General features: G+C 39.5%; 1 protein-coding gene and 1 long non-coding RNA gene across 3 annotated transcripts; one reads left to right on the plus strand and one right to left on the minus strand.

Moving 5' to 3' along the window:
• The first annotated feature begins 433 nt into the window (after positions 1 to 433).
• On the plus strand, positions 434 to 4,494 carry LOC147756536 (uncharacterized). Its single transcript, XR_015323303.1, has 4 exons — positions 434 to 925; positions 2,378 to 2,476; positions 3,182 to 3,504; positions 4,435 to 4,494. It is a non-coding gene; the product is annotated as an uncharacterized LOC147756536 (long non-coding RNA).
• Positions 4,495 to 8,326: 3,832 nt separating this feature from the next.
• Positions 8,327 to 14,878, minus strand: LOC147756537 (uncharacterized). Of its 2 annotated transcripts, none has more exons than XM_086982970.1 (3): positions 9,634 to 14,878; positions 8,876 to 9,307; positions 8,327 to 8,758 (listed from the first exon to the last, which is right to left on the minus strand). In XM_086982970.1, exons 1-3 carry the CDS (start codon positions 10,018 to 10,020, stop codon positions 8,462 to 8,464), a joined length of 1,116 nt encoding a protein of 371 aa, XP_086839096.1. In that variant the 5' UTR covers positions 10,021 to 14,878; the 3' UTR covers positions 8,327 to 8,461. The 2 variants fall into 2 exon arrangements, with proteins under 2 accessions (XP_086839096.1, XP_086839097.1); XM_086982971.1 differs by having other exon boundaries at positions 8,876 to 9,320; positions 9,634 to 9,765.
• Positions 14,879 to 14,962: the final 84 nt, after the last annotated feature.

A 14,962-nucleotide genomic window follows, 5' to 3' on the forward strand; every position in this document is an offset into this window, starting at 1 on the left:
TTAAAAGAGAGTGTGCGGATGGCGCAAACATATCATGAAAGAAAATTGGGTTGTTAACAATCAGTGAGAACGTAATAAGATGTCGGGACCCGAAGGACAAAAACGCATTGCTGCAAACTTAGGAGACTGTTCACGGAAACAGAGCTTGAAGCCAAAGACCTCTTTCAATCAAAGCTGGCATTTCATATGCAGCGTCTCACAGAATTATGATCCAAGTACTAGAAATCTGGGAACTAAGTAAATAATATGTCTCTCGTGAAATGACTCCAGGGCAATTGGGATTGCGTGTCTTGTGTTCCACGCGCAAATTGCCAAACTTTAGTTAACAAAAACCTGCCTGGAGCATGCGGCAACCATAGACGAGTCATGATTAAATCCCAACCGCTAGTCAAGGATGAATCCAGCGACAGAATGGCGTTGCCCTGAAGAAAAATTAAGTTCAGCGGAAGTGTCCAGTAAGTTTAAACGTTAGGTGATGGTAATTTTTATAAGGGACATCTGGGGCATCTGTTACTATAAAAGACCCGTCGAAAATAAAACAATGAATGCAGCCCACTATTTTGAGTCCCTCAAAAGATTCATGGACCTATAGCAAGGCAATCTAAAACACGCAGTTAGTTAGTTACCTGCTGGCATCGACAGCCTCTATTGCCATTTCTCAATTACCTTCCGAATTGAGCAAAGGATTACCCGACGTTGCCTTCAACGGGCCTATTCCACCGAACTAAGCCCGTGTGATTACCGGACTTTTCATGACATGAAATAGGCAACTGGTGGGTCAGCATATTTTACTACTGATTTACTTCTAGAAATCGTGTATAAAGAAATCACCACGGAAACGCGGACGGAAAATACACGACTGCGAAGAGGCTGTCAAAACTCTGGGAGATGCGCGTGAACAACAAAAAAGGAGTACCTCGAATAGGTATTACGACCACCATTTTAGCTTAATTAATTAAAAAGTTGTTCAGTTTCAAAGTCCGCCGGTGATTTGCTAGTTTAATTCATAAGTCAAGTTAAACAATGTTTTCTAAAGCAATTGTGCCCAAATGGGGTTTTTAGCACTCTTCTATATAAATGGCGCAAAAATATATTTACAGATCCAGACATTAAGAAATCTTATTGAATATTCTGTAAATAAAGTGTAATTGCCGTCTTATCAGGGTTAGAGGACATAATTATTTAGTTAGCGTATCCCTTTTGAAAGGTCGTTTTACACCGAATGCAGTTTTCAGCAGTTATCCTTGAAAAGCCTGCTTAGCTTTCGTCCCTTATGACGACAAAGGTTATCAAACCTTCTTTTGAATTGTAGGGTTAGATGTGGAATCATCAACCGAAAGGAAGTTTTGCATTATTATGCCACGATTTGCAATTTTGGGGTAAATTCCCCCCGGATTGGGTTGCAGAAGCCTAAAAGCTGTCCGAATATAGCCTTGCGGACTTCGAGCACGCGGCTTGAAGTGTGCGGCGTTTTCAGTCAAACGCATCTATATGCAAATTCTATTCAGTCTGTCAATGAACCACTACCCTAAGATACGTCGCTGAGGAATCAATTAGAAAACGCAACTGAGGATTAACTTCAATTTCGGGTTTTCGAGTTCTCTTAGGCGGATGCGACTTTTCTTAACTAATTTAATTACAAAGCCAAAATTCTTGAAGCCCTCAGTCATCCTGCTAATGCTTCCAAATGCAACTTGTATATTCCGAGTAAAATTGCTTGGTTTTATTCATGATAAAGAAACAGCCCCATAAGACGTTTTTACATATGTAAAGCAAATATGAGTAGAAAATATTAAAGAGCTCAGCACGGAGTCTTGATTGAATGTATTTGAAATAGTATCTTCTTAACGTAAAGCATAAGATGCCAACTTTATCACTGTTGAGATTTAAAGTTGTTCATTTTTTCACAAAAAAGTTAACTACTTCCGTTTGTATTGTATTTTTTTTCTGTTATACAGCTGTCTGTATGTATATTTGACAAATGAACATACATTTCACCGCAGCCTTTATTGATCTGCTAAAGAAAATTGAATAACGTATAACTTAAGTTAATGTCTACCCACGCACGGGTAATTTCACCCTAACCAGTAGCAGTCACTGCCATATTCGGCAGATTTTGATTGGCTTCCAGGCTTATGTTAATAGATCGGCTGTCGAAATGGGTATGCAATAAACTGATGCGATGAAGTTCCGCAACGCAGGATCATTTCTTGCGTCAATATAATTACGAATAAGGCAGATAAGAATGTTAAAGCTCTCATCCATTTAAAAAAATGGCATGCACTCCTACCGGTCAGTACTTCGAACAACATAAACACTGGATGCACAGAGCCAATCAAGCTTTCCTTATACAGCGCTTCCTTATTTCGTTTTCCAGATTCCAAAATGCCACCAACCTGAGAGCATTTAACGCTAAGGAAGCTTCGTGATATTAACCGTATGACGCCCGGCCGTCTAGGACGCATCCGTGCATGCTGTACGTCGTCCAAAAATAAACTTACCCATTAGCTACATGGCTAATATGCGAGAAATTGAAACAAAGATCCATGGGACAGCGTTATATCGTCAGTTCAAAGACGTACACGTTTTAGCAAATAGGAGCAATATAAATGTTGTTTGTGAAAATGTTAGGGAAGGGAACCCACATATTACCAGTCGGTACCCCGCCCACGAGTTTTATTAACTCGTCTGCTAGACCCTTGGTTATGACGATACAGTAGATCGATGAAAACAGTCATGCTCCTAATATCATGCGGTCGTTTCTTCTAATGACTCAGCATACGCATGATTGCCACTTTTAAATGGCTCACCGTGTATAATATCTTATTCTCCATTAATCATATTATGTCTTTATGACATTATATTCGTCTAATAAAAATAATAAACATTAATTTTATAATAATTAAAGATATCGACTGTTTAAAATCAGCATACGCGGCGGTAATTATCAATCGCCGTAGGACGATACCAATTTTTCGTTTTCAACGTATCCTTCTTATTCAGCTGTAAGGTGACGTCTACTTATGAAACTGAACATTTTAGAAATAGAAATTCGACTTCTTCCTATAATGATTCTAATTTAGAAAATAAAATAAGATTGTTTTTCTTGGGAGGAGGAGGAGGGGCAAACGTCTGCTTGTTTTAGCCCTTAGCTTAATTCCGTATAAATGGTTTTTCACAGGACAGCTGCCTGCGGTAGGTGACAAGTTGCTCCGTGACAGTGGTAGCGAGGGTTTGAAGAAGACAAATAACGTCGATCATTCGTTTGAGAAGGAACTAACAACTTTAGGCGAAAGCTTAGCGGCCAATGACAGGGAAAGTTGATCTGAACTGAAACAGGCTATCAATCAGTTGGTATATGGCTAAATGACATTATACAAAGCTGAACGATAAGCTCAGTCTGTTAATTCGTAATGAGATCAGTTACTAGTAGTATCTTTACCGGTGAAGACTATTGTGCAGGCGCCCTGAAAAGAAAATTGTCAAGTTCTACCGTAAATCTCTGTAAGTAGTTCTAGTAGTAGTGTACTTAAGTATCCATGAACAGTGTCCTGGGTCTTCCCTACAGCATATGTTCTATTCGAGTACATAAATATTTAAAGCGTTCTACAGTTAAGTTACATATATTTATAAAACTATGGACAAATTGCATGTGAAATTAAGTTTGCTTACATTTAAACTTACGACAGTTGTTTTGCAGTTCAGCTTAAACATTACAAACGTTCCAGTTATTCGAAAGACGACTTTTTAGCAAATAAATAGAGTGCTCACAATACGGTAGCGGTCACGGGCCGTCTAATCTATCCGCGCGAGTGCTTATTATATTTTTCCTTTTATCAAGCTGTTTTACTAGAATGATTGATTAAATCGCGTTCCATTGTGTGTTACTTGTAAGCCGTTTGATTCCCTATAGAGCTATCATCTAGGCGTCGTTTTTGGCAGCATTCATATCGCCTCCAGAATGCCAATGTCCTTCATAGATATTTGGTCGCTGGGGTTTTGGTCACAATGTTCTGTATATTGCTTGCTATCGTTTTTTTAATTTAAGTTGGAACACGAATTAGCCGGCAAGATATTGTCGTTCAGGTTACCGAATCAACATATAAATACAGCAAAAAAAAAATCAAATGGATCAAACTGCGTATCCAGCGTGTCCGAGGAGTGTTCTAATATACGAGCCAACAAGAACGGCCAATGCACAAAAATCGCCAACGACAGTTCCTCATCGATGGCTTACGTCAAACCAATGCGATGGAGGAAAACAGGCGGCAGAATACAAATTTAATGTTCATGAACGGTGAAAACGTCAACAAGAATATATTAAGGTTCGATGAAATCTGTAAGATGCTTAATTTCACCCAACTAGACCCATATATATTAGTTTACAACTATTCAGAATTTGGCTTACGTGGATCATATTGAATTTTGTTCTAGACAAAGCAACCTAAGGCTGCCGACAATATTGTGCTTAGACACGGGACGAACTACAGAACCGTAAGTTATTGAAACTGTATAACCCGAAAAAAATGGACACCCACACAAAAAACAGAAACACGACGCCCGCACTTGCTTATAGTAACCGAAACGATCCTGCGGACTGTGATAGACCCACTGGTGGAACAATACACTTGAAAGAAGACATGTTCTACAGTATTATTAATATTATCGAACCAAATAATACCCGCCTTATATATCCCCATGAGTTGCAAAAGCATTTTATGAAACAACCGGCTTTTACCTGTATATCCAAAAACCTAAAATTTTGCTCCTTTAACTTCTGAAGCAAGCTCCATTTCATCTACAGTGTGATGGCAAAGGAAAGCTAGTGTTTGCTTATTATAGCGAAATGGTAGATAAAGACCCACGGGGTTTACATGCCCGAATGATTTCAAATATTAATTTTCCTTTGAACGCGAGGCAAATCAGAAGATGAAACGCTCAGAAATAGCTGCTTTCCGTTGTTTCACTACAGCGTAGCTTTTTAAACTGTTCGAATATGTAATATGGGCCATCACCCGTTTGAGACGATCCAACAATTTAATGTGTAATGGACTTACTTTTCGAATTTACATAGAAGGCCCGTTATCATTCTTGTTTGTTATAGCCGTTTAAGGTTGTCGAGAATCATTTTTTGTTTTTAGTCAAAGGTCGTATATGGACTCGGTCTATAAAACGGCACCCGCTTGTATTAGGCAAACGCGTACCATTCGAAGTCCGTAAAGGCAACACATTACTTAAATTGCATGGATACAATATGAGCAGACAATATAAACACTGATGAGTACATCCTCTGTGTTTTGCTATAATATGATACGGTTTATCATGTGTATATCCGTAGAGTGAATTGTTCGAGCTTTTTCTTATAATAATGTATTTATTCAAGCTAGACAAGCGTCCGAGCTTCTTGGAGTTTGGCAGGAACGTGTAACACTAAAAAATTACCAGGATATATGCAAATGTTCTTCATATTTGTTTAGCTTTTTTTGGCAATATCGAGTAGTATAGGGCTTGGACCGCTGTGACGAGATTTCAACAGTATGTGCCAGTACTTTTTCAACCAGATTTCTTGAACTCACATAGTGATATATGAATATGCCGTGACTACGTATGGATACCTGTTGAAAGTAGTTTCAAAAAATCTAATGAATTTAGTGCGGGCTCATTTTCTGGCAGAACGGCGGTTGCGGAAAAGTATCGCTCCTTATGTGATTTCAATGCAACATGTCTCTTGAAAAATGAACCGAGCCTCAGGAGTTTACGTCGTCCCGCTAATTTAAATAGAATAATAGCTATTTATAACCATTGTTTTTGACGTTTCGTCAATATAGCAGGTCAGTTACATGGTGAGCCATGCCTTTCCTAGGCTAGTAATTATCGACTATATTCGTTTGGTACGTATAAGTCATCGAAACGTTCGCAAGTATTCGTCGTCGCACCTTCTAAAGATCTTCCAGCCGGAAAGAGATTATTCCTCGATCGGATAGCGGCTGATGGGCGCGTTCTATTTTGTAGCCGTGGGCAGCACAAGTAATCGTTCCCATCGTCGTGTGGTGGCCGTTTGCTCATCTCGCGCGGGCTGAGCGGTTCGTTTGCGTTTTTGTAAGGAAAGATCTCGAGAGAAAGAGCTGCCGCTGCTGCTTGTCGCTGTTACTGCTTTCAACGTTCTGCCGTTGCCGATTGGGTTCTGATGGAATATCCAGATAAAAAAAGAAAGAGCTTGGAGGTGGAAAATATATTTAGATAGCGAATATATTTAGATAGGCTTTGAAACGGGTCGTCGGGGGGAGATCGTTGTGTTCGATGGGGAAACGAGTAAACACAATGTCTTTCGAACGCTCGTAGCCCCTCTTTGGCTCGTGTGAGTTAGTGTTGCTGCTGCTGCTAGTGAACGAAAAAGAGCCCAGTTTCCAAGAAGCTCTCCGGTGCCTATCATCGAAGGCTCACCCAAATGGGGCCCAAAAGAAGTTATTTTTTTTTAAATATCCGCGATGAAGAAGAAAACGAACGTTTTAATTTACTGTCGTTTAATATCGAATAGAACCAGGGCTGGTGAACGGGCCGTATTACGCTGCAGCCAATTGATCTATCGACCTCTCACATATAGATTATATGTAATAATTTTGGTCAGGCGCTATTATTTTAGCTTTTTAATAGATTAGCCTTGTGCAAAGGTACACCTAAGCATTATAGGAATAGCCGGTCTACAACTGGTTTAATTCAGCTCGAATCTAAATAAAACACATTGCTACAGTGGCACAAAACAAGTAATAAATAAAAACAAAGGGCCTGCGCCAATATCCAAAACTATTTACAACGATGCCGAAGTACCTAATCTAAAATGTGATACATTCTAGTAAACACGTGTCAATAACTTGTTTTCACTTACGAACGTAAACGATATTTAAATGCCCAGATATCAGTTAAGGAACTTTACGGGAACCGCTACTCAAATTGCAGTTTTTTTCGCGTCTGTTGTACGAGTTTGGCAGCATTCTTGAGTAAATACTATTTGTTTTCGAATTCCAGCTTTCTAAAAAACCTTTGCAATATTTTATTATGGTTTTGTGACAATTTCTGTTTTCTTTATTAAATTTAAATTCCGGCAAATGCCTTTCGAGTCTTCGGGTAAATTAAAAAAGGCGGTCACCTAGGAAAATTGTAGCAGTATTATGAAGCTTACGCAGTTAACTTTAATAGTGGTGAAAAAAAAAGTACCTCTCCACGATTTAGACATGTGCGTCGAGACTCTGACGACTTACTTCACTTTCAATTTCATTGGCTATACCTGGTAGTGCTAATGTACTTTGCGGTATCTTGACCGAAGGGTTCATTCGTTTACTAACACCAGCCGGTAGCCCTAATGCGATTGGCATTCCTTACGTCAGCGTATTATCTATAGCCGCTTTGACTAAAATTGCTATATTTCGTATACATATAAAATACGATGCCTTACCGAACAGACAGGGACATTCGTTTCGCGTAAGCGACCCACTTATCTGGACTCTGCATACAATCACGTTGTTGTTACCGTTCAAAGAAGGTCAAGAATGACCGAAACGAAGATTAAATTCCATGACAAGCAGAAAACACATGAGATTCTCAAGAGCCATTATAAGAATGAAGGCGTCGGAGCTTTTTGTTTCGTCGCAAAAGTTCGCGAAGTTGCTACACGAAAAAAAGTTCTTGCGGACGGGCGGAAGAGGCGTGGGATACGGCAGATCGTTGAACGGGTGAAAACCCCACGACCAAGTGAAATAAGAGGAAGCAAAAAAGTTTAAGGTTTTGTATGAGATGGAAAACCGCGTTCATTTTCATAAATAATGGGCCAGTCGCATTCCGAAATACCTCACGTACGGAGTTCGATATTAAACCTTTGCGTGTCATAGCCTAGCGTACAGCTACGTACTTTAAAATATTGAGGTAGCCAGATAGATTGCGATACCATGTCCTGTCTGCACAACGAATACAGATGGCCACCTTGAAACAAGGGAAACGTCAGCGAAGAAGCTTTTCATTCAAGCGGACTCTTTTTAAAAAAAGAGCACGACGCAATTGCTGACTTCATCGTTGCTTCTTTATTGAACGATATTTGGCTGAAATACAAGTTCACCTTCGGTGCCATGCATACTAGAAAATGAGATCTCAATTATATTTAACGGTTAGTGCACGCCTACAGTAACAAGAACGGAAGTCGCAGAATTGCATTAAATAACGAACACTTCCTGAGAAGCTTCCGATACGACATCGAATACTGACAATATTATGGCAACTTTGTTAAAATAAGGAACGTACATTAATTTAAATAGATACTTCAGATTGTACCAGGTTGTTGTATTCGCTTCTCTAGGGCTGGCAATAATTTATTCCTATTCGTTGCTACGGATTTTCGTTTCACACAGCCCGCGATCACGCGCAAGGAGTCATCACTGATAGACATAGTCCTTCACCGGCTCCGTTTCTCTTATACGGCTCCGTTCAGTAAATTTCTGTCGTTCAATGGTTGCGTTTGTTCCTTGCTTTCGCTGGCGAACTTGTGTTCACTTATAAAACCGTCACTGGAATGATCCCTGTCAGATTTATTTTCGACAAATTCGTATATTCGCTCGATTCCTTTCTTCGGTCTGCCAGCTCGTTTTTTAGGAGTATCACCGCCCTTGAGAGGTGCGAAACCTATAGGCTGCAGCAGTGGGCGGTAGGTGGTACATCCCCGATTGGCAATTAGCCGCGCTCTCACATCACCCAAACGTGCATTAATTACCTTAAAAAAAAATAAGTGACATCATTGCATTAGGCGTAGAGATAAGGCTCAGTTGCCTCCATCATTGGACTCTTTATCTCTTTACGTTATAACAATATGCATAGCTACCCGACTAACCTTTTTTGCATGAAGTATCGTTTTTAGCGCTTTCGTTCTGGATACTTCGTGGTGATTCGATTTACAGTCGCCTCTGGGGCCTTCCTGCAATGCGCTTGCGCTTGCGCTTGCCTTCGAAACCTGGCCATCGGTGCCGTCAAACAGAGCTTTCTGCTGAGGTAGCGGTCTGAAGACGACGATCTCATCGTATTTTTCTTCGCGGACAAAAGGCACGTACGACCAGTCATCCGCGCTGTGGTGCCCACTTTGTTCCGGAGTGTGGTAGGCCACTAGTCGTAGGTCGTGCGACAGGACCAGAGGCTTCGTGGCGAGCGAATCATGGAAGTATATTCGAATTTTGACAGCGAATTCGCCCCAACCGGTACGGCTCACCATGAAGGGCGGATTACTTACTGACTCGTTCCTATAGTGTGGCTCCAACACGAACACAATCTGAAAGCGCAAGCTAACGAGGTGATGTATGAAAAAATATTAGACATAAACCTGCCATTTTGATATATAAATATATTCAAAAACTATTGTCACCATAAGAATAGTATTAATTTTGCCGATGTCAATATTTGCACTCTTTTAGGTGAGCACGTATATAAAAGCGTTTATGGACCAACGACCGACCTGGTCATCTATGCACCGTTTCTCAGTTATACTAGTAAAATGTGATAAATTAAATTGGTTGTATCGAACTTCGCGGCCGCTGTGATGCTTCTTCGAACCACATCTCTGACGAGCAATATGCAAAATTAAATGTTGTGCATTACCTTCCGGATGATCTTCGCCAGCGCAGCTGTCTCATACTCTTTGTACGCTCGGACGTAAACTGTCCAGCGATGTGTGTGTCCCTCGGGCAACTGGGGAAGATGACTTGCCTCTGCCACGTACTGAGCTTCGTTTCCGTATATGATGGATAGACTGCACTCTTCATCACCTGGAGGTTGCGTTCTCAAACTCGACGAATAGGAATCTAGAGATTTGCTCTTACTCAAGTCCGCCGCTGAATCGCAAGCTGGGTTATTTAAAGTAAACGTAGAGGGGGATTGATTTTTTGAAAACTGTGCTATTTTGCAGTCATTTGACATAGCCACAACCCTAACCGACACATTCGAACCTGACATATCACAGTCAATGTTTTCCGAGGGGTAAGACATGTGAGCATCTAACTGAAAAAGCAAACCTCACCGTGATGAAGGTGCACTCTAGTAACTTAGCATCTAACACAGGGTGAAACGACGACAATGTGACAGTAACGAACATTGGCATTCAAGTTTCATTACAGTGACTGTCACATCGTCGTCGTATTCTCTATGAACAGACTTAATGAACGCATTGTGCGATCAATTTTACTTATCTGGAAGCACATCGAAAGCAATCCATCGTCTGCTAACGTTTAGTACTTTTATATCAGGCGCAGAAATAATTCAGCGCACCTTCACCATAGCGCGTTTGGATTTCTTAGTTAGATGCTCCTTTGGAAAATATCGACTGTGATATGTCAGGCTCGAGTGTGTCGATCAGAGTTGTGGCAATGTCAAATGACGGCAAGATAGCACAATTTTCAAACAATTAGGCCGGATTCGAACACTAGGCAACTAGTCCAAACGTACGGAACATATGAGGCGCTTAATGCTGGCATAGACGAACAGTAACGTTTATAATCCTTATAAAACTCATACCGGGAAACGTTGTATATTTTTGCATACAAAAGTGAGATTGAAGAGCGCTTTTTCAAACCGTGAAGTATAGTGCCCGTACTAGAGATGCTAGCTTAAAAAGCTAAAGCTCCTGTGCGCGGGAAAATATATGCTGCGACATGGTCATTGTACCTTATATTAATGCAATTATGTTCTGTAAGGAAATTATGCAGAAAAATTATCTACCCTTCGAAGCAACCAATTCATATGGTGGATAGCTACCCTAGAGTGATTATCAAACACGTTCCACTGTTAAGTGCTAAAGTACTACTACTGTCATTTTACAAACCTTAGTTTTAAAAGCATATAGCATAAGCTTAAATATTATTCAGCGGAGTGTTTGAAGAGAGAAGCGTTTCTTCGAAAGAAGATTCGACAAGTATGAAGTGTTATAGGTGATTGTATACAGCCAGTAAGTATTGAGATACTCTAAAGTAGAATTATGGCAGAAAAAGGACGTTTATACCAACGCACTTTTGGGACTGGGGATCCTATTTGTATTAATCATTACATTACCAATCGGTGGGTCGTGCGTACGCGTCATGTAGAACATTCCATTAGATTTTGTAAAAACTAGCATGTATTAGAAGCGATCGAATTTTTTATTATATCTATGGGCAACGATCGAAGAAATAAAACGGGACAAATAGGACGGAGACCGCCGCAATTAATCGAACCGAAAACCATTGTAAACCAAAATATGGCGTGGAAGTCTGCTGTACGTGCCAGCTACATTTCATCGATCCGCGTTATGATATGACAGCGCGTGACATATTTGATACAATTGTTATTCATTCTTTATTAGTTTAGACGTCCGAATCACCTTTGCGTACAAAGTCTTGCAATGATTGATTAATCAATCGTATTTTTTGGGCAACTCAAAAACATCATCGCTGAAGTCCGTTTTGTTCATCGGTGTTTATTTCTACTATGAATCGACCATTCTTTTTCAACGTGCATACAACACAGCCTTCGATATCATACTACCTTTGCAAATTTCCCAGCTAGCTATACATTGCATGTTTGCGACTGTAGCTATGCATGATAAAGATGAAGGCATAACGAAAACATGGTTTACGAAACGAAAATAGTCCCATTTAAAGCAACATTACGTGGCACTACAAACAAGCTATATTGCTCGAGTTACTAACCAGATTGTATGGCCTTCGTTTATTTTTTTGTTAAGCATATACATGATATATATATCATTACTTGAACGAATCGCATGCACAAACAGCAGAACTAGCTATATTACTACATAAAAATGAACCTTTCTGACAAAAAAACGATGGAAGGTGCAAAAAAATTCAGTTCTGCTCCTTACCATGCCCGCGCCTTACTTTTGCAAGCTAAGGCGCCGAAGCAACCTGTGACCTACTATCATAGTATCTCGGACTATCATCAAGATACACGGTCTTAAGACGACTTGGGTCTTGTATGAAGTGTGAAAAGTGAACACTGGATTCGTACCATTTAGTAATTCCTCTCAATAATGAACTACAGCTTAACCGCCGATTGCTTAACAGATCACATTTTCACACAGCATATTATTCTGCAGTGTCGATTGACCCCGATAGCCACAGCTAAATGTCTTCATTAAAAGCGGAGGTTATATTTTGTCTGTATATTATTATTGTATATAATGAAGCACCAAATTGAATAATGTGATACCTCTGTGCGTAGATTGTACGTAACCGCAGAGTAGTACTTTGATAATGCTTTGTGATATTGCTTATTTGACGAAGATTTTGTTTAGGAACGAAACTTAATCTTTTTTGGATTGCCTTAGGCAGAAACTGGCAAGTCAGCCGAGTTGCTTTAAGCATAACTTAATCTAGTAAAGAGTGATACAAAGCAAATATGGCCTTTCATCATATTAACGTGCGTACAAAAATAGATGACACCTTTCCGGTGCTGCTCTATTAAATAGCATAAGCAAAACATAAATGTAGGTGACAACACGGAAATGCATTTGTTGCAGTGCCTGAAATAACGTCAGGCTGACGGAGGAAAAAGACTAAGCTAGTTGTAGTTTTCCCACATGCGCTGTAAAGGGTTCACCAGCCTGAATGCTTTAGCTTGGTTTGTTGGTGTCGTTCAATGCCTTGCGTATGAAAATCTGCATGGACCGCATGTAATACTAGGTAATGCGTTCAAACTGAGAAATGCTTTGATAGGCTTTTTATCCTAACGAGCATACCCTCGTCTCTATTCCTGGCACCAGAATGAAACTAATTTTTACTAAAATAAAGCAACAACGACCACAGTGTGCTGTTTTCGCAATTTGAGAGAAATCAATTATCCAATCATTCTTTGCTAAACGAACTCCCACCGAGATTAATAATTTTCTCTTATTACCGAAATCGACAGTTTAAGTTATTTCTAGCTTTCATGCGGAAAATCTGCCGAAGATTTGCAGAAAGCAAACTGGAAGATTCTCAATAGAATTTAGATCTAAGGAGCTCACAAATTAACCAACATGGCCCAAAGCGTTATTACTAATAGATTTAGGGTTTCGAAAAAGAAAATCGACTGCCGCTTTAGACGGGAGAATGACAGTCGCCAATTAAATCCAATTAAGCTTTAACAATTCGCCCCTTCAAGTTTTTGGGCTGTTCTGGGCTTATGCATTTTGGAAAGACCAGCCCGAAATTATATCCTTCTGATATTCTTTATATGTGGCGTGTTTCGTGACATTTGATTAATTTACATATACCAATATCGAGCGACGCGTGGTTACAATTAAAAAGTTATAAAAAAAAAATATATATTGAAAATGATAAAGTTTTAAGACCCCAATTGAAGGTGTAGTGGCATTATTGAAACGTTTGACAAGACTTTACATGACAACGTCGACTGGCTTACTACCGCCTTTGTCAAAGAAGCGTTCGCAGAATCGCCAAGAAAACATTCGAAATGACCCTTTAAGCAACTTAGGGCCCAAATCGAAACTGCAATCTCAGTAAATGGTGGTTATAATAAATAAACATGACCGTCAAGGATGACATATTTGTTTGACTTAATAGTCTTAAGGATCAAAGTCTCAACTCAGGCGCGCCATCATGTAAATGATTCCGGAATTACAGTACTGCCATTAAAGGTTGCATCGTACGCTTGGCTTCCTGCGTTATACGTTAGTATATATTTTAGTAGTATATATTATACAGCAAGTTTTACGACAACAATTAGACCTATCCTAATCTATACAAAATATAGATTAAATAACCCTCCCTATAGACCAATTGGGGCCTTAATTGTAGTAACATAAGCTTGTCCTATGATAGAAAATCGATATTCTCTTATTTCTGAGATTCCGGAATTAGAGGGTCCGCCTACATTGTTTCTGGTGTAACAACTGATATCCAAAAGCCGAATAAAGAAGATTAAGCATTTTTATATACCTAGCACAGCATTATACACCTCGATGTATATGGTTGTAAAACTCATTTTTCGCATGACAGTTCATCTCTACGGTTCTGTGCTACTACCACTGCTTCTTCTGTTTAAATTTTTATTTTATTTATTAGAGTATAACAGCCAGTGCCAATATGGAAATGACTTCTCGCTGCATGTGTAATAAAAAAAATTGCAATAAAAATCTATAAAATTTGTTGTTTTCGTCTAAATATAGAGTTATCCTTTTTGCCTTTCAGCACATTAATAAAATTGCTTATCGAACATGTTCCCATATGTTTCATATTTCCTCAGTACTACAAAACTACTAAAGCAGGGCGTTCCATAAAATTGTGCTCATCGTTACATTAACAAGAGCTCACTCATTTATGAATATACGTACGCTTATTTAAAATATCAGTAAATGCTTAAGAATGCATTTGAAAACAGATACTTCAAGCATCCGAAGCTTAAACTTGTTTAGTCTACACTATCAAGGGTTCGGCTTAAGTACTTTACAGCTCTGGGTTTTCTCTTTGACTCGGTGTCAATATCAATTAAGCTCAATTAGCGTCGAATGTATCGAGCTTGCCATATGGGGGTGCCATAACACATTGCCATGTGTTATGGACTCCCCATACACGGAACGAGTCGTTACTTACCTACCCACGTTGGACTCGCGGACTTCGTTATTTCCAAGAATCCGGTTATTAGCTCTTCAGTTGCTAGGACAAGCCCAGGCTTTTTATTTCTGCCAAAGCTGTTCCACTAATACACTAGAATTCGACTTATTTGTTAAATTCGAGATCATGTTTTTTTGTCGATAATTATGAAAATATACTTTGCTATATAAATTCAGGTTCGCTGTTCCGTTGTAGTAGTGTGACAAAAAATTCGTCACCTTGGAAATTTCTTTTTACTAAAGAAACCTGTCGTATACCTTTAACGCCACCTTCCCGATTCAAAACTAAGAGTATAAACCTACAAACCTATTCACCTACAAACA

This window comes from Varroa destructor, unplaced genomic scaffold (genome assembly GCF_002443255.2).
Source record: "Varroa destructor unplaced genomic scaffold, Vdes_3.0 BEIS01000003.1, whole genome shotgun sequence".
In the NCBI taxonomy this organism is placed as follows: domain Eukaryota; kingdom Metazoa; phylum Arthropoda; class Arachnida; order Mesostigmata; family Varroidae; genus Varroa; species Varroa destructor.